General features: G+C 43.9%; 2 protein-coding genes across 2 annotated transcripts in view; one reads left to right on the top strand and one right to left on the bottom strand.

Annotated features, from left to right (window-relative positions):
- The window catches only part of LOC141810945 (NLR family CARD domain-containing protein 3-like), a 482,659-nt gene that overhangs the window by 284,260 nt on the left and 177,887 nt on the right, over window positions 1-20,512 (top strand). The gene's annotated exons all lie outside the window — the stretch shown is intronic.
- LOC141805881 (microfibril-associated glycoprotein 4-like) lies at window positions 6,046-7,774 on the bottom strand. Its single transcript, XM_074691106.1, has 6 exons — window positions 7,657-7,774; window positions 7,319-7,468; window positions 7,042-7,080; window positions 6,872-6,968; window positions 6,486-6,653; window positions 6,046-6,332 (listed from the first exon to the last, which is right to left on the bottom strand). The coding sequence occupies exons 1-6, from the start codon at window positions 7,666-7,668 to the stop codon at window positions 6,076-6,078; spliced, it is 723 nt and encodes a 240-aa protein (XP_074547207.1). The 5' UTR covers window positions 7,669-7,774; the 3' UTR covers window positions 6,046-6,075.

Genomic DNA, 20,512 nt, shown 5'->3' with positions numbered 1-20,512 from the left:
AAGTGTGTGTCGAGTCAAACTTTAAGTTTAGTAAAAGGTTAAAAACGGCTTAGGAAAAACAGCCTTTAAATCTGGACTAATCTGAGGAAGAAAAGAATTAAAGAGAGAGTAGGTTATTTATGCGTTTTATTTTGTTAAGTTTCGATCAAATGAAAATACTCACGTGCAGTTCTGAAGATTAACAAATAAATGAGAACTTTACACATGAATGGTCACCAAATGCTGCTTACCAGGGGAAAAGGGAATATTGTAGATGATAAATCGTTAAATAATCATCACATTTGACCGCTTAAATGCGCACATCTCCTTCCGGTTTGACTTTCAAATTACGCTCCTGAAGTAGCAGGTGAGGGACGCGCGTCTGCTGCTGTGCTCCCTGAGAAATTCAGAACTAAAGGGAAAAAGTGGAGCTGGCAAAACCCAAAGAGGCAGCCGGTGAGAATCCTAACTCTTCAACCAATCGTAGTTTGGTAAAATCCTGACGATGCTTGCAGGGGTGCGCGCAGGGCCTGCGCTCTGCACGTGCCTGCGTCCCTTTGTTCTCTGTTCTCGTTGTTTGTCTCCTTAACAATGAACTACGTGATAAAATACTAACATTTTTGAAAAGAATCATAAATGAGTACAAATTTCATCTTGTTGAAATTATTTCTTTAGTTAAGGCAAAGAAAAACCTAATTTAGTTTCTAACTCAGGATTTCTAAAGATTAAAAGAAATAGTTTCTGTTATTCATAAGTAAAACACAAGTTTAAGCTCTGATTAAACTTTATTTATTTAAATATATTAGTTTGATAGGAATGTTGACAAGCTCTACTAGAGCCTGATAATGAGCCATTCATTTGAATCAGGTGTGCTGGAGTGGGGTAACATCAAAAACATGCAGGGTAGGGGTCCTCCAGGACCAGGGTTGGGTAACACTGGTATACACCTCTTCAGGGTCCTGGGCCCTGAGCTGTCCAAAAGGCTTGCTGTTAACATTGTGTCAATTTTCATCTCACTCTGTTTGGGAATTCTCTCTAGTGTCCAATAAACTGAATTTGGTGCACAGTTTGACTGGAATCTAACCGCATCCTCAGTATTTTAGTTTGTTCCCTCTGACAAATCTTTCCAAAGATGTTGATTCATTGTCTTTGACAATGCAGACAATTCCTCCACAGAAGAGCCACAATAAACATGTTTTAAGGCCTGGACTGTTTGGTCCACTTGAAACGGACCAGGGTTCGTTTCCTACGCTGGTGCAGATTTTTCATGCAGGTGTGAAAAGACACATACGAACCCTTGTGTGGACCAAACAACCGGACCGAGACTCTTTTGTTGAGGTGGTCTCGGTCCGCTTCCAAATGAACTCTGGTGTGGTTCGTGGTTCTCCGGTGCAGGTCAGAATACAAACCAAGGTCCATCCGAACTAACTACAGGATACATGTGCCTTTTGGGCCTATAAAGCCACCGTAACCTAACCGTCTTTAGTTCATACCTGATCCTACGTCTTCTGTTTAGCCCTGCTGCTAGTGGGTCAGGACACACAGAGCATAGCGGCTCCATTCGTCTTCGCTGTTCCAAAATTGTAAACGGTGTTGTAGAGCCTGCTTTGAAGGAGCTGCTCTTGAAACTGAAAATGATTTTGCAGCTCTAATAAGAGCACAAACACACATGTTTACCTCCATTTCCGGGTCTGTATTCTGTGTGCCGTCTTTGTCAGTGCTGTCTAATGAGAGCACTGATCGTCACACACGTGGATGTGCTTACAGAATATAGTCCATAGTGCAAAAACTACAATCTGAATACGAACCGCACCAAACAAAAAAATAAAATAAAGTCTGCTTTTGGTCCGGACCAAACAAGTGGACCAAAGGACTTTTCTGGTCTGAATACAGCCTGAATTGTCTTGTAAAGTATCTGTGGGCAACAGGAAGTGACTGAGAGCAGCTTGTCTACTGGCACACATCCATTTCATCCACAGTCCACAGGAATTAAAGTTAGTAAAGATTCATATATAAAAAGTTAATGTAGAACCCATCACACAGACCAGCCTTTAGAAAAAAAAGTAAATGTTGTAAAAATGAGTCAAAAAAGACAAACTGCTGCAATGAGCTCTAAATTCCCAGTGACAAAACACCCAGAATAAACAAACAGATCCACCAGGGTAAAAAATAGAACATCTTGTGCGGTTAGTATTATGCCATACTGTAATTTTACAATAAAAGTACAACTGTACTTTGATGCAATATTTTTAAGGGACAAAACATTATGCATATTCTGCTTATTTATTGACCTAAAATTCTCCAATTCCCATAAAACACACCTAAAATGATTTATTATTACATTATGAGTCCACAGTAAAACGTAAAAAGGGAGAAAAGAATAAATAAAAGCTATTAAAAAAAAAAAAAAAAAACAGTCCAACCAGAAATGGACCCAGTAAAACTTCAATGAAAAGGTCCTCAATGAAATAGTACAGAACTTTTTCTCATGGTATTCTTCCTTTGTATTTTTCAAAAAGCTGAGGAGGAAACTGGAGTTAGAGGGCCACCTTGTGTTGAAGTGCAAGATCCATTTGTCTCCAAGTATAGCAGAAAAGGTGGTCCTCAGTCCCAACGTGAATTGTCTGTCCTCACTTAGATGCCTGTGCAGGTGTGTGTGTGTGTGTGTGTGTGTGTGTGTGTGTGTGTGTGTGTGTGTGTGTGTGTGTGTGTGTGTGTGTGTGTGTGTGTGTGTGAGTGTGTTTGTGTGTGTGTGTGTGTGTTTAATTGTGACCTGCCAAGGGACTGCAGATGTAAACTAGCTTTAAGCTAACTCCGGTACAATGCATCTAACGGTGACATTTATGTTGAACATTGTGGTCCCCTTAAATTGAATTCACTTAATTGTGGTGAGAAGGAGGCAGAGGTACAATGAAGGAGAGGAAGGAGAGAGAATCTCCTGTGCTTGTATCAATGTGTTTGGACTGACAGAAATAAAAATGATGGGGATGTATCGTGTGTCCAACAACGCCATTTTTGAGCTTTACATTTTGTAAATGTGGGTTTGTGTTTTCTGCGGTTGCACTGGTCTCCACCTGTGCATAATGAACACCCGTCTTTTATGCTCTCCGGAGAGCTGGACCACTGCCACTGAATGACCTCCCAACTGTTGCCAGGGCATTAACGGTCATTGTCCCAGACACAGCACTGACCAGCTGCTTTGTGTGCACAACGATGGCCTGAGTGTCACAGCGAGCCACATTGGACACAGCTCTCACCTCCTGTGCAGTAGCCTGTGACCCATCCATCTGAGTTCTCCAACTCCATGGTGACAGCAGGCAGTACGCGCTAAATCCTCATTTGAAGGTTGGGTCTTCAGGATTTTCTTTAAAATAATAAAATAAAATGTAAACTTTTACAGGAATAATCCTGCTCAATTGTCTTCTTTGGGTCTCTATACATGTATGTCAGTGTCTATGTCTGTCTCAACCCGTCCTCTGCCTGGATGTCGATGTTTTGGTTGTATGGGGACCTTCCTGGATGGAGAGTAAATGTGGTTTCCTCAGCCAATCCAGTGTAGAGGTAAGATCTTAAGCCCGAGCCCAAAATGTCAATTATTAACTTTGGGTTGGGTCGGGTCGGGCTTCTCTCTCGCTAATTTTTTTAAAACAAATTTACATTTATATATACTGTCTTGTATACTAAAACAATGTATGGATATTAAACTAAAGGAATACTTGGTATAGAATAAATAATTGGGATAAAACAGAGAAGGCGCTGTATGGTACTTGCTATGTAACTACTACACAGGAGCCGCAGACGGCGCAGACTACCTCCTCCTCCTGTCCCTTTACCTTCCCGACCCTACACACTCATAGTCAAAAGCATACTAGGAAGCTTTGGGGCTCTGCTTTTCCAACCAGAGGCAGTGGCACCTGTTTCACGAGCCATTGCTGACTGAAGTCTGAAATAACCAAATACACGGCTCGGGACATGTGCGCACTTTACGCAGCGCTCAATGCCAGATGTTCAAGAGGACGAGACCCGAGACTGAAAAGCCGCACAATACGCACTTAACACCGAGCTGACCGCCCTACCACCTACCTCAGCAGGTTTGACTTCTGCAAACAGCAGCTGGTCCAGAAACATGTTTGAATGGATTTATCTGTGCGCGCCGTCTCCAGCGGAGGATTTATAAAGTCTCTTTGTTTCCGCCTCTGGTAACGAAGACTATAGTGAACCTGCTGCACTCTGGAGGCTTTACCCCGTGTATCTCAGATGCCCTTCCTTGTGATCTAGTGAAGCCCAGAGACCTGCTCCTGCTGCTGTTCCTCTCCTCGTCAGAGAGGCGCGTCCATGTCACACACAGAAATATCTTTAACAAACTTTTCCAGCGTTTTTTCACAGTGTAAATGTATTTGTAATGAGCATGAAAATATGTTGATTATTTTAACATTTAGAAAACTTGCCACATAAAATTTTGGGTTTATTTCGGGCTCGGGCCTGCAAATCAAGATAATTGATCGGGCTCGGGCCGGGTCGGGCTTTGATACTGCGGGCCTGGGTTGGGTCGGGCTGGATTTTTAAGGCCCGATCTTACCTCTAGCACGCACACATGAAACGGGCGTGGTTAGTGGCCCCAGAGCATTTTCCACAAGGGAGAAGAGAGCAGCGTACTTTAAGGCGGAGGAGCAGCAAATAATCCTGCAAAAATACGAGGAGTATCACAGTATTATCCAGGCCAGGAGCAACACGACAGCGGCCGCGAGAAGCCGGAGGGATTGCTGAAAAAAATCAGCGACTCTGTGAATGCGTTAATTTCCTAAATGCTGATATTAATAGACCTATCTCATCATGTGACGACACGGGCAGTCAGGTCCTTATTCATTCATGTTGTCAGTCAGTGTGTGTGTGATCAGCATCATATCCGACCTCATAATTAGAAAGAGTCCACTTTCCTACAGATCCCAAGGAAAAGGCTCATTATAGGCAGTTTGTATGGCAGATTCAATAGCAGTGGGGAGCAAATACAAAATAAATATTGAAGCATCCTTCAAAGTGGTCAATATGAAAGATTCCATTTGCACACATTTCTACTTTTCCCTGACAGTGTCTCAGTTATGATGATCAGTAAGATATTGTTTGTTCACAGCCCATAAGAAAAAATGTTGGTCCAAAAAGACATCAAGTTATCTCTCTAAGAGCTAATCCAGCTTCGTAGTACAGGCCCCAGCCCTTTGATGCATAACAACTTGCAAGTGATCCATGTAAACCAGTCGGTGTTATTTTTTATGTCACCACAATATCAAAAGGTCTTAACTAAACCCACTAAGAGATGCAATTTGCTGTTTGCTAACATGAAAAAATTATTTATTTAGTTCACGAGTGTGTCATTTGATTAATAAATTGTTCTATTCATGTCCAGTCAACTATATTACCTGTCAACCATGAAATCTACTGTCGACTATGTTTGTTAAAATAATAGTTTGTTGCCAAATCTCTAAGTAAAAATTTAAGGAACCTAACAGATGTGAAATATGTAGCTCACTATGATCTAATCAGATGTTACCATGAATTTCAGGAGGTTTTTGAAAAAACATTCAGACTCTTAACTTCATTCTGAAACATGAGGGGTTCCAGTGTAAAAAAAAAAAAAAAATTCTTTATAAAGTGGGGATTGTAATTTTAAATGTAGGTTAGTAGACACACATGTTCTTCCAAGAATAAGGATTTGTCCAGTTCCATTTATCCAAAGATAAACTTAACATTTTTTTTGTACCACAGTTAACAAATAAGTCAACATCTCTGTTTATTAAATAAATCACTGAAATAGGTTTTACCTGAGCTTGTCAATTCCTGAAAACACAATATTTTAGGAAAAAAAATTAAGGATAACCCCCCTTGTTTTTTCCCAGAATTCTTCAAACTCAGAAATTCTCTCAGTGGTACATCCACTCTGCTACAGATTTGATTTATAAGGAGATCATCTTTCTATCTGAGAGTCAGGACAGAATGACACAAAGACACACCTCAGACTTCTGCTCAATGGCTCTTTTATTATCAGACAGAAGAGGACTCATCAGGCCTTCACACCTGGAGGCCTTCACACCTGGAGGCCTACTGCACAGGGCGGATCTTCATGCTGATGCTCTTCAGGGAGTAGTTGATGCCTTTCCAGTCATGCCACGCCACCCCAACACCCTTCAGCGTACCATCAGCACCCCAACGATAAACCCCGTTTGGATTTGCAGAGTAGCAACTATTGTACCAGAACGCGCCCAAATATAATTTGGCACAGTTGGTATTTGTTGCAGCGTCTTGGTCTTTGTCAAAGGTGGTAAATTTCTGTCCGTTGTGAACTCCCATGGAGTCTCCTGTAGAGACGGTGAACAGTGATGTCAGAGCATTAAAAGTTTAGACCCAGACAGCTGAGGGGACCAGCAGAGGCATCATAAGGTCACACGTCATCTTATTGGTCAGTACCATGATATCAAACAAACACAAAATAACCTCTGTGACAGACTCACCTGCCCCTCCATTAGTGAACCCAGAAACCTTCAGTCTGTATCCGTTGGCCTCTGAGTCGATGGAGAAGGAGGAGTAGCGAGCGTACACTTTGTTCCCATCAAAGTCCTCCATGTTCACCAGCAGCTCGTACTTCTTTCGATGAGTCATGTAGAAGAGATTCTCAAGACCTGAGAGTAACCACACAGAGAGACAGGTCCTCTTACTGTCAGCAGTCTGACATACTCAAACATCTGCACCCAAACCCTTTGATGAGGAGACCTAAGGAGCTCAACCAGGAGAGAAACTTTAATCAGAGAGCCAACATGAGCTGATCCAGCTCTAACGCTGAGCTTTATCAAGAAGGAAAGTTCTAACAGAGTCCACAGAGTCCTGGCTCATCACTCACCCAGCCAGTACTCCCCAGCAGTAGTCCCAAAACCTCTCTTGTAGTGGTCCCAGGGTCTGTAGAAGTTCACCGAGCCATCCATCCTCCTCTGGAAGACCTGGAGGATCAGAGAGAGGACTGGTCAGCTGACAAACCAGATCCTGGCATCACTTATGGGTTAAAACACTCACCGTCCAGCGTCCTCCCAGGGAGACCATGTCACAGAACACCTACACACACACACACACACACACACACACACACACACACACACACACACACACACACACACACACACACACACACACACACACACTGATTAAGAGACTTGATCTGTTCAGAAACCCTGAACACATGACTCTGTGGTGCAGTCTGCTGCTGGACTAAACTCTGAATGTTTTATCAGGGATGATGTCATCCTCGCTAACACCTTCATCATCTCCAGGTGAACCAGAGACAGAGACCTACCTGGACCTCAGACGTGGCTCCTATAGGATAGATGGTGTACACTCCACTGGGCCGAGTGTTGTCATTGTTGTAGATGTCACTGCAGTCGACTGGCAGGAGGGGCTGGGCGCTGATCAGCTGAGGAGCCAGCAGGATGAAGACTGACAGCAGCTGGAACACAGGTACAGGCTCTGAGTCATTCAGCAGGTAAACCTACTGACCACCTGAGCTCTGGGGTGGGGGTGGGGGGTGGGGCTAATCCCCCTCACAAACAGGTTGAACTGATTTATTGTACGACACTTTGTCAGGCACAGTTATCAAACGGAATTCCTGTGGGAGAGAAGAACTGAGTTACGTACCTTCATGGTCATGATCCTGAGGTCAGACGAGCTGAAGAAAATGTGTTGGAAATTTCTCTTGTGGTAAAGCAATCGAATCAGAGTGTAGCACAGTCTGCAGAGAAGCTCAACAAGGGCCAGTCCCTCGCCTGCTTATATACAGTAAGACAAACATGAGGACGTCACGAAGTCAAATTAAAGGTCAAGAGAACAAAAAAAACAAATTTCAAAAGTACATGTCGATTTAATGCTGAGTTAAACACTTCCCTTTACCAAACCAGTGTCGTGAGGCAAAGTTCTGCCAGCTACTTCCTCTGTGGCTGAAATTTTTATTTCACAACCCCTGTTAGTTCATCCAAGACTGGTTTCAAACATCAGAGTCTGGGTCAGGCATGTGGATCGGGGTCAGAAAAGGGGTCGCCACAGGGAATTCAGAAACTGTGGTCATGAGAGTAGCTGGATGGACTCAAAGTGAAATCACTGAGCACAAGGAATTACACCGGAGGTGAACAAATAAAAGGAGGATGAACAGGAGCAAGAGTAGGACACGGTGTCAAGTGCCTGAAGTAAACCAAGAGTAAAGGTTAAACCCTTTCACAGTAACTTGTCTGGGCATAAGTTCATCATGAATTATGGTCATGTTTCTGAAACAGTTTAATGTTACCACAGGTTGTGCCAACTGATGAGCACACACCATCGCTGGCGGTTGTGAGCTGATCAAGGTCCACTCTGTTTTGGAGGACCAGAGTGCAGATAGCGACTACCTCAAGAGCATCAGTGGTAGAAACCTGAGTATTAACAAATCTCAGCAGTGCATATCTTGTTACCTCTACTTCCTCCCCCACCATACCTTTCCCAACTCAGGGACGCAGGGACGGTACATATTTTTACCACTACCCCAAAAGCCAAGGGATACTACACCCCCCTGTCCACCGAGCAGTCGGGTTTGGATTAGTACAATTTGGTACGGGTTGGATCCCATTTGTATTTCCACAGCTAATCATGCCCCCTCGTGATTGGTGGCATGAAAGCTGGATGTCAATAGCTGTGTCAGTTACATAACGGTGTAACGCACTGGCAGCAACACAGCGTATCCCACTAATAAATCCAACAAAGTAGAAAAACATGACACAGTAAATGAAGAGGAATGATGGAAGACATCCAGTAAATCATCTTTTTATGATTAGCATGTGACTCTTTATTACAAAGACCAATCAAGCTTTGTTTCAGAGAAGACTGTGTGCTGCCAGGAGGAATACAGCAGCCCTCATTTGTACTGCAAGTGACAATTCTTTCGACCAATCAACAGACTGCAGTGTTTGTAGCCCCACCTTTTGGAGTCAGATTGGTATGTCTGGCAACCCAACAGAAAGGTACCAAAAAGTGGGACAGTGCTGGTCGGTAATCTGGGGACCTGTCCCAGTTTTAGCCAATGGAAACGCCACAAAATGCATGCACTTCTGAGATGAACTGAGACAAACCAAACTGAACTGCTTGGTGGAAACGGGACTTAAGATAGAATAGAATAGAATAGAATAGAATAGAATAGAATAGAATAGAAAATACCTTTATTTACTCCCGAGGGGAAATTCAGGAGTCACCGCAGCATTTAAGAAAACAAAAGTAAGAAAGAGTATAGGAAGTGCAAAAAAAAGTCCATAAAAAATTAGATGACGACATCCCGTCCACCACTCGTCCACCACTCTCCAGCCCAGTCAGTCTCCACCTCCACAGGGTCCAGGACTGAGCCTCCCCAGCAGTCTGTTCAGTCTCTGTCTCCTGGATCCTGTCTGCTCACAGCAGGCGAAGCTCCTCCAATGTGGCGCCGGCGTCCCATGGCAGCTTCGTCAGCCACGTCCGTGAACAGCACGATGCCGCTGGGTTAGCACAGCTAGCTCGTCCATCCCCCGGGGCTGGATCCCACATTCCCAACAACGATGGATGGAAGGACAGGTCCACGTTGTCACCTCCCAGCTCACATCCGAGAACCAGCACGTCGTCCTCACCTCCTCCTCCTCAGCTCGAGGGAAATCATCAAGCCCTACGCTAGTTAGCATTGACATGCTACAGGCTGCTAACAGCTAATTTTGCATGAAAACAATGCAGCCATGGTTACATGTAGGATCTCCGGACAAACACAGGAGAAAAGTAGTAAAAAATATCGCTGAAGCCACAAAAAGTTTGGTGTCCGTGACCGACAATGAACCATACAAAGTAATGATCCACTCCAAATACAAAGATTATGAAAAAGAGACAAAAAAATTACAAGAAACGGACAAAGACAAGAGAGCTGCTGCAACAGGCAGCTACTTGGGTAGCGCCTAGCAACGGAATGAGAATTAACAACAGAATTAAGATGGGGAGTGAGTGAACATTTAAAGCAGTGGGGATGTTCAGACTCAGGGAAGAAAATAAAGGTGGGTTCATCTAGGAACACAAGTGCACATAAACCAGACCAACTGGGGGGCAGGGACACACAGGAAGGTGGAGGTTCAACAGACCGCAGATTGGTCAAAAGAATGGTCAGTTTCTGTGCGACAGCTGCTGTATTCCTCCTGGCAGCACACAGCTTTCTCTGAAACACAGCTTGATTGGTCTTTGTATCAAAGAGCCACATGACAATCACAAAGAAGACAAATTCCTGGATGTCTTCCACTGTGCTCTTTGTTGACTGTGTCATGTTTTTCTTCTTCGTTGGATTTATTAGCAAGGTATAATGTGCACTGTGTCGTGCTGCTATGGCAGCATTACACATCATGTAACCGATGTGATTATTGGCATCCAAGCAGGCTGGGGTAGGGGGGGTGGGGGTGGGGGGCACTTACTGATCCAACCTATTTGGTTCATAAACAAGTCGCCTCAGGTTTTTTTGCCCTTTATTAGTGTTACATGACTTGTCCCACAGACCGACCAAAGCAGCTCCTTTGTTCATGTATGGACAGTATGATCACACTTCTTAAAATAAGAAGGATGTGAAGCCCACCAGTAAAGACCCATTCACCACCATACACATAAGAAAAATTATGTGTGGGGGAACAACTACTGGGGTTGGTAGCTTCAGCTAAGGCCAGGCCAGGAAGTCGTGCATCATGAGCAATCTTTGGAGGTATTAAACCCAACTGATGGGCTCTGTCTCAGAATGAGCAGATGTGAGTAGTTGGCAGCAGACATTCTCACGCCAACGCCAGAGTGAGTGGATAGGGCCATTACAAGTGAGTCACCAGGGAGGCACAGGAGACAGGTATGTAAGGACAAGCAGAGCAATATGACATAATATTAATTTCCTCACAGGATGCTGCACAACACTGCCAAAGGTTTGTCTGTGCCACATGGAGGGGTGTGTCTGGCTGTTGTAGCCAAAGGTGTGTGGTGTTCAGTATCCTTCTCCATTCTGGGTCAACAGAGGGGGAGTTTGGGTCGGTCAGAGTTGGATGAAGGAATCATTAGAACCTAGAGACAACTATTGCTTGCAACATGAGAGCACAGATGAATCAACTGAGGACATTACTTGGACGTCCCACTGGGAGCCATGGGAGTGGATTTTTCATGATGATGGGTTGGAGGTCGTGCTTAACTTTGGCAGACCTGAGCAGAAGAAGTGGTTGTCCTGAAGTTTTACTGGTCATGAGGTGTGGCATTTGGAGTCAGACTATGTGCAAAAGTGTCATTGCAGAGTTCAGGGTATTTTTGTACTAACAGGAGAAAAAAAGGGGGTCAGTGGGAGTTGGAACCCTCTTGATGTGTGGATCCAGGTTGCCCTGTCAGCAGCCTTCACAGCTATGTGATAATGTGTGTCAAAAGCATATTCTGATATAGACCCTGCTACCTTGCTTCCAGTGTGTTCTTCTTGAATCTTTTATCACAAGTGATCTCTGGGCTGGAATAGAAATAGAATAGAATAGAAAATACTTTATTTATCCCCGAGGGGAAATTCAGGAGTCACCGCAGCATTTAAGAAAACAACAGTAAGAAAGGGTATAGAAAGTGCAAAAAAAAGTCCATAAAAAATTAGATGACGACATCCCGTCCACCACTCGTCCACCACTCTCCAGCCCAGCCAGTCTCCACCTCCACAGGGTCCAGGACTGAGCCTCCCCAGCAGTCTGTTCAGTCTCTGTCTCCTGGATCCTGTCTGCTCACAGCAGGCGAAGCTCCTCCAATGTGGCGCCGGCGTCCCATGTCAGCTCCGTCAGCCACGTCCGTGAACAGCACGATGCCACTGGGTTAGCACAGCTAGCTCGTCCATCCCCTGGGGCTAGATCCCACATTCCCAACAACGATGGATGGAAGGACAGGTCCACGTTGTCACCTCCCAGCTCACATCCGAGAACCAGCACGTCGTCCTCACCTCCTCCTCCTCAGCTCGAGGGAAATCATCAAGCCCTACACTAGTTAGCATTGACATGCTACAGGCTGCTAACAGCTAATTTTGCATGTAAACAATGCAGCCATGGTTACATGTAGGATCTCCAGACAAACACAGGAGAAAAGTAGTAAAAAATATCGCCGAAGCCACAAAAAGTTTGGTGTCCGTGACCGACAATGAACCATACAAAGTGATGATCCACTCCAAATACAAAGATGACGAAAAAGAGACAAAAAAAATTACAAGAAACGGACAAAGACGAGAGAGCTGCAGCAACAAGGTTGTGTTGAGAGGACAGAGTGAGGCAGGGTAGTGTTCAACCATTCCCTGATGCCAGTGAAACCTTTGGAGAGACACAAAAGAGGTTATTAATGCTTCCTCACACAAGGTAGTGTCAGGAGGAGGTACCTATGGTGGTCTGATGCCATAGTTAAGTAAGGCTGCAAAAAATGGTTAGAGACCTAGACGCTTATGTCATATCTGTATAGTTTCATTCATTTCTGCACATGTATTTCATGCTTTTATGCCATTTTACAGATCCCACTTATCAAGTTGATAAAGAGCCTTGTAGTACAGCAGATCTGGATGACGGAGATCCGGTGAAGTTCACCGAGTTGTCGCAGAGTTATCCTGGATGCCTTAATCCAGCTTCGTAGTACAGGCCCCATGTCTCTCACTGTCTTATTGCCAGTTCGTTGTACCTCACAGTCTTTGTCGCAGCCTTCTGTCATAATCATAGTCTTGTTGTGTATTGAACCTTGCCTGCCTTTTTTAATCTCGCCTTTTGCCTCACGTCCTCCTGTTACCTCTGCCTGATTTGGACTGCCCTTCTGTGTACCAACCTCTGCTTGTTTACTGATTAAAACCTTTTTGGCCCTTCGATCTCTGGTCTTGGGGTCCTGCATTTGTGTCCATCTTTCTGTGCTAAGTTTATAAGATAAGATAAGATAAGATAAGATAAGATAAGATAAGATAAGATAAGATAAGATAAGACATACTTTATTAATCCCCGGAGGGAAATTCAAGATGTTTGGGCACTCTTCCAAGCAAAGAATTGTACACCCTGATGGCTGCAGGGAGGAATGATCTTCGGTACCTCTCGGTCCTGCAGCGCACAGAGGTAAGGCGTCCCCTGCTGCTGATCCTCTGGACTATGATGTTGTGAAGTGGGTGATCAGAGTGACGGATGATGGCCTCCACTTTCTTCTGTGTATACCTTTCCACCACAGCCTCCAGTGAGTCCAAACTGGATCCAACCACAGAACTAGCTCTCTTCACCAGTTTTTCCAGTCGCCTCTTGTCCTTCTGCTTTAAACTATTTCCCCAGCAGACTGCACCATAAAACAAAGCACTGGCTACCACGGACTGATAAAACATCTGCAGCAGCTTTCCACAGACATCAATTGATCTGAGCTTCCTTAAGAAAAAGAGACGGCTCTGCCCCTTCTTAAAGAGTGCATCTGTATTAAGGGACCAGTCCAACTTGTTGTCCAGATGTACACCAAGATATTTGTAGGTTGACACCACCTCCACGTCTACCCCATGGATGTTAACTGGCTGATGGCAGAGCCCAGACTTTCGGAAATCCACAATCATTTCCTTTGTTTTTGAGGTGTTCAGTAGGAGACAATTTCTATGACTCCAGTCACAGAAAGCATGACATCTTATGACAGCTTACCCTGTTGAGTTCTCATATGCATCAGTACAATAGGCCAGGCTTTTGTCACATGGTCTGAAACATGTGTCAACATGTTTTTTTGGAAAACAGGCCTGCCCATCAGGACCATACCGGACCCCAGAAGAGAAACCCAGACAAACCTGGCAAAAATTTCTTGTTAATTGTGAACTTTAACTTAAATTCATTCACACATTTGAACATGTATGTGGATATGTGGAATATATTAAGCATTTTATAATAATCCAATCAAAATTAAATAATTTATGTTTACTGTAATCAAATTGTTTAATTAGATAAAAGGTCTGGGTTCACAGTGAGGAGAAGGAACCTTTGGTGGTCTGATGCCACAATTAATGGTGCTGCAAAAGAGTTTCAGACGGTGAGAGACCTAAACACTTACCCTGTCGCATTCTCATATACATCAGTACATGAGCCCAGGCTATTGTCACATGGTCTGAAACATGTGTCAACTTAGCACATCAAGGTGCATGGTTTTTGGTAAACAGGCCTTCCCACCAGGACCACCCCAGACCCCAGAGGAAAAAACTCAGCTGTACTTGGACCAGAGTGTTGTCTCTGTGACAGTAGAAAGTAAGAGTGGGTCAGCAAGTGAAGCAATGGGATGTTGAAGTAGTGTGTGCAATCGTGCCATGACCAAGAAAGTAAGGAAAGAGGAAGCTGTGGTTTTTGTGTCTTATCTGCCCACACCTCGTTCCTAGAGACAGGGCCAGAAGAGGAAGTTTGAGCAGCACACTTGTAAACAGCAACTTCAGAAGGCGATGGAACGGCCTCCAACAGCCCTGCAACTTCGTCAGAACATAAGAAAGACTCACCATCAGATCTCAATACATGTCTAGGTTTCCAGGTGGCTGTAAAGTCTGCAGTGACACCATAGGCATACCTGCTGTCTGTGTAAATGCTAACATCTGAAAGGAAATGGTGTTTTAAATTGATCTACAAGTGACAATTTGACTGATTTCTCTTACTACAATATCTGTTAAAAGGAGTACTCTCCAACTGTGAGCTCAGTTATTTTCCCTGACTGCCGCCTTCTACAAATAAAGAGAGACTCTGCAGATATTATTTACCACTTAAAGCAATGTTCTAATTCTCTGACACCGGAATATTTCAATTACCTTTTCACCGCTCCCAGCATTGATTGGAGAGATGAAGACCAGGAGGCATCCAAATTTTCAGTTAATTAGGATTTATTGATTACAGCAAGTCAAGAATGTGCAGAGCTCAGGGTCCTTTCTGTTAAATCTCCCTACAGCCCTGATACAAGTCTCAGACTCTTCCTTTAGAGAAGACCCCGGGTCCCTTCCCCTTAAACCCTCTTTAAGTTAAAGATCTGCCTATTGTAGACATTCAGTTACTGATCTGAAATAATGTCATCTTCAGGGTGAGCCAGTGATTGACGTATCTTTCCTTGAATGAGGATCACTCCTGGTCCTGACTGACTGCGTACTAACTTTGTGGTCTAAATTCCTAACGCTGGCTTGAAGAAGACACAGAGTTCAACGAAGGAGATGAGAGTTCTGGCAGCTTTAGTCCAATACTTTATTTGAAGCAAGGCAATGGAGATGACGCAATGATGGCACTCGGTCACAAACCCAGAAACCAGTCTCTGCTTTTATACCCCTGGGCTGTTCTAATTGTGTACATGCAGTCCCTGTATGGCCAACCGACTCTCTGTCTCTGGGTTTTCTGTAGTTTTCCTGTCTCTCTGAGTGAGCAGATCTTGGTCAGCACAGCTGAGGGCACTAAATCTATCAATGCTGGTGAAATGAAGTCATCGTCTCAAGTTCACAGTCAGGCTAAAGTTGTCCAAGGGTCAAAGGTTAGCTCCTGCAGGCTTCTCAGACCTCTGCAGGATGGCTTCTGCACTTCACTGAATGAATCCTCTACAAAATATCTCCTCTCATTCCCCAGCATTGTCCTGTGTTTCCTAACAAAGAAAGGTTAAATACACACACACACACACACACACACACACACACACACACACACACACACACACACACACACACACACACACACTTTAATGCTGCCTTATCAGAATTGTTTCCCTGGATAACTGCGGTTTCCGGTTCCGGTGGCGCTGCTCTGTTGTGACCCGGGCCACCTCGTGGTTATTCATCTGTTTTAACTGGTTGTATTTTGGGATGTCTCTATCACCTTTTTTTTTGCTCCCAATCCAATTCCGATATTTTTATTTTGAGTATCTGCCGATCCGGATAGTTCCTGATCCGATCTTTCAGCAATGCATTAGGAAAAAAAAAAGAAAAATCTCCTAAAAGTTGTCCTTTGAGTTTTTTTTTTTATTTTATTTAAATGAAGGTATCATTCTAGCCAACATGGATATAGCTTTTTTCTCCACTCAGTGCAGCATCGGATCAACAAAATAAAAATAAAGCTTCTCAGTGGTGCACCACAAGATAACCTTGTATGTGTGTGACAATAAGGTTGCAATTTCTTGTTTGCAATATCCTTGTACTTGTTATAATGACAAATAAAGTTATATTCTAAAATAAATGATGATATTCTATTAAACACATTTTAATTAAAAACAAGAACTAAGGCCCCAGGCTTTTTTCCGATTCTGTCTCCCCCTATCTCCAATCGTTAAAAAAATGCCCCCATCCCGATCCGATCACGTGATTGGGATCGGATCAGGACATCCCTAGTTGTATTTATTTGCTACTATGTATTCACTACTGCAATCACTCATACTGTAGAGGCATTATGTGGTTGGGCCTGGCACTTTGTTAGGTATTCTGTGTTATGTGTTGTATGAGGTGCTGTCTGATGTGACTGCAGTATGGGTGTTTGGCCCAAAATGAATTTCTCACTTTGTGAGACAATAAAGTTAATCTTGAATCCTGTTTTCTGCTGCAAAGGGTACTTCATATCCGACTCCCCTTCAACTCAAGGCCTGCAGCTGCATCTCTCAAGTTTGTCATCAGCACCCACTCATTCTCAAAAGCAGCAGTTATAATATGCAGCTATTTGCTGAAAACAGAAACCCTCAGCAGTTATTTGATAAGTAGATGGGTAAACAAGATTAATCAGTTATGTTTAAAACAAAACCTTTCCTGTTAATGATGTCCACTCTTCCTTCGTACTGAGTGCTCTGTCGTCTCTCAGGACCTCTCAACCTCCTGCAAGTAATCACATTATCACATGGGGCTCTAATTTTGTGGCGCAGCGCCGTGCGCCGCCAATTTGACAATTCGGTAGACCGTCTGCGCAGAGATGGGTGTGGCAGCACACCAGGGGGAGGTGTCAGCAGATTCATGTTGGTGCAGTGACAATTTTGTGCCAAAAACAGTGCAGAAAGTGCGCTGAAAGCTCGCCAGCTCCAACTTGGTCTATCCTCGGCACAAAGTGGAGCGCACCCTCCGCAGCTGTAATTTGGTGACAGGCGCACATGTGTGCACACGTCAACAAAGCCTCAGAGGCAGGTTTCCAGAGTGTCAGGCACATTTTAATGCAATAAACAATCACAGCAATCACTATTTAATGTAACCGTCTGAACCAGCATATACATTTATATCTATATGAACTGTCCCGTCACATCTGATGTCAGATTAAAGCCGTTTGTCATAATGGAAAGTTAACCTGACAGCAGCTGTAAGTTTGATGCACATCTTACAATTAAACAATAAACAGCCTTAACATCTGAAACTGAGTATATATCTGGCTTCTCTTATTTCATTTAATTCAAAGAAACGAGGGAAAGAAAAGACAAAGAAAAAAGAGACAAAATAAATGTATGTCATTCAGGACATACCTGGGATTTCCCATATTTCTCTGTTTTAGTCTTTATTTTGAACGTGATCTAAAAAGATGGAGTACATTATTGTAAGGAGGATGAGGTGGAGACACTGGGAGAGTATACAGTATATCACCAAAGGTTCTGCTATTTGGTGATGACAAACCAGGAGTGCAGGTGGATCAAAAGTATCCTGAATGGATAAGCCAGCTGTGTAACTGTCTCTTCATTTTGTACTCCTAATAAAGACAAAGGAACAGATTAAATCTGTCCTGGGAGCTGGCCCACACGGTGACGCGCTCCGTGTTCTCCAATGCGCCCCGCTGTCCATTCTCCTGCTGCCGGGACAGTGACTCTGACTGTCTCCGCTACCGGGTCTTCCCAGCACACTTTCTGCTGTGTTGGGGATCAGTCAGACCAATCAGACGCTGCGCCTCTGCCGCAGTGCATTTAAAGGCGAGGAGAGGCGCTCATTTGATTGGTCAAAACAGCGCTCGGCTGTGTTAAACCCACTCACGGCTTTTCTCATCCCTCTCTACCATTTGCACGGAGGGAGGCGTGGACGCGCTCATCTGTGCCTCTCTGCGCCTTGACTGCGCCTCTCTTGGCACTGCAGAAAACTTGCAAAGTGTGCCGGTCACGCCCTGTCCGCACGGCAAAGGCCAGCGCAGGGCAGGTGCGCCTGCGCCTGGTCTACGGAATTAGAGCCCATGGTTGCAATAAGCAAAAACTAATATAAGAAATGTGATGGTAACTCTTTATTCAACGCCACATCTCCCTTCACATTACACTCATATATTAAATGTGTCCACTGTCCCTCATCTGATTCATTTGGTGCTTGTAAAGTCTGTGTCTCTTTTTCTTTTTCTCATTTTAAGTCACATGCAGTTGTTGCTCAAAAGCTAAGTGATCCCAAAACATGAGCAAATTTCTGTGCAGCACCCTGGAACGCACCTCTCTCTGTGGCTCTACATAAATCAGCAGATGTTTGTCTCACATTGGTAAGACCTGTGTATTTGAAATAGTTGTAGTGTTTTCCAGGTCCTCTTCTTTGGGTCCAGTGTTTGATCAGGGCATGCTGCTGATCTATCAGGTTATGCAGCCAAAAAAAGAAACACAGGATGTATATTCATTTGTTGGAGAGCAGCAGTTTAGATTTGGCACAGACATTAACTCACAGTACTTACTGTAGCAGCCTGACTTAGTCCCATCACTTGTTGATGGTTCACATTTCTTGACTCCTCCACCCCCCACCCCTGTTCCTGTGAACTCTGTGCTTTTTTTTTTTTTTTTCTTTTTGTGACGTTTCATCCTTGTGTTCATAACTTTGTCTTTTAGTATCAGTGATTCAGACAAGCCCTCATCCTCTAGCTCTGCCATTTCCTCTCTTCCCAGGTAGTTCACAATATGGGTTAATAGTGAAACACAGGTTTTATCTTTAACATTTGCTCTTTGTGAGCCTGATATGTTTAGAAACTCACAGATTTCCAGTTGTTTTTTTGGTCCTCTCAAACCTTCAGCTCCTTCAGTCCATGCTTTCCCCTTTCTGTTGGTGTCCTTATAGAAAGAATGTGATGTTTCCTATAGAATTACTATGTTTTTCACCTCCAAGATGAACTTTTTCTCATCCACAGCTTTAGATTCCCTCTGGGTCTGACCTGCTGATGACTTTTGACCGCGTGTCAGTGAAGTAGTTTTGATAAATAAGAATGGGATTCACAATCAGGAGCCAGAACATGGTACTTTATTTCAAAATGACTGGATCCTCCAATCATTTCAAAAAACGCATGCACAGCCATTGGTGATCCCGGTGCCGATGGACCGCAGGGTGTGATGTGTGAAGAGGATGATTGACTAGAGTGGTTTCTACCTACTGCATAGTGCTCACACTGCACGAAGCTCATGCTGCACGGAGCTCACGCTGCGTGGCGTTCAAGCTTTATGTGTGTATCAGGGGTGAGCTGCCGGCAAATGAAGAGGGAAGTTGTCTCTGGAGAGCGCAGGAAACATTTATCAAAGTTATGAATTATAAGTAAAAAGTTTTCTCTGGAAATTTTTGAAATTTCAAACAAAAATTTAACTAAAAGAAATTGCAAAAGTTTTGAGCCACTGGTTGCAATATCCTGGGTTAAGATGACTGTTGCCTTTTTTGTCATTAAGTGTAACAGATTGTGGCATCTACATGGATCAACTCAATCAGTGTTACCCTGCATGTTTTACATGTCACCCCACTCCAACACACCTGATTCAAATGAATGGCTCGTTATCAGGCTCCAGCAGAGTTTGATGACGAGCTGATCATTTGAATCAGGTGTGATAGAAGAGCCAAAGAGCTCTGCTGCAGGAGGTTTAACACAGCCCAAAGCATTTCTGATCTGCTGCTTGCTGCATGCTTTACTCTGAATCTCAAACCCTCCCGTCAACGCATGCTCAGTTTATTTCACATGACCTTCTGTCAGATTTCACTGCTTTAACATGAGGAGACCAACTCTGGAAGCTGCATCAAAGATAGCAGCTTCATCTTGAGGTGTTACTGCAGTCTGAAATGTAATCACATGTCTCTGAGATGACAGACTTTATCCTCCTATTCGTCACACAGCAGCACAGTTGGAATGCTCACAACCAGTAAAGCTAAAGTTGAAATTTCTATATGTGTGTGTTATATATACGGTGCACTGCTCACATTTGCTAATACAAACTGTTACTGGCCAGCCCTGCCCCTTTAACGCGGTGACAGTCTGTGCTGTGTGTGTGTGTGTGTGTGTGTGTGTGTGCGCGTGTGACATAGCAGAAGGAGAGACGGTCTGAGTGCATGCATGGTGTGTGTGGGGCTGGAGTACATTATTTTGGTCATTGTTTCCTCAATAAATGTGCGGTTGTGCACAAGGTGCACCTTTTTTCCTCCTCTTTAGTCTTTTACCTCACTTTGGCCCGGACTCCTAGACACCGGTTACCAGCAACGAGCCAAGTAAATAAATGTTAATCAGCTTTTCCATCTACGGTTCAGAGACAGACTGAAGTCCCAGAGTTAACAAGACGAAATGCCAATTAAAACCCG

This window comes from Halichoeres trimaculatus, unplaced genomic scaffold, assembly GCF_033239565.1.
Source record: "Halichoeres trimaculatus isolate MK-OKI-2021-1 unplaced genomic scaffold, fHalTri1.1 fHalTri1_scaffold_2, whole genome shotgun sequence".
Lineage (NCBI taxonomy): Eukaryota > Metazoa > Chordata > Actinopteri > Labriformes > Labridae > Halichoeres > Halichoeres trimaculatus.
Note: the sequence above shows the minus strand (reverse complement) of the source record. Positions and strands in the feature narration are given on the sequence as shown.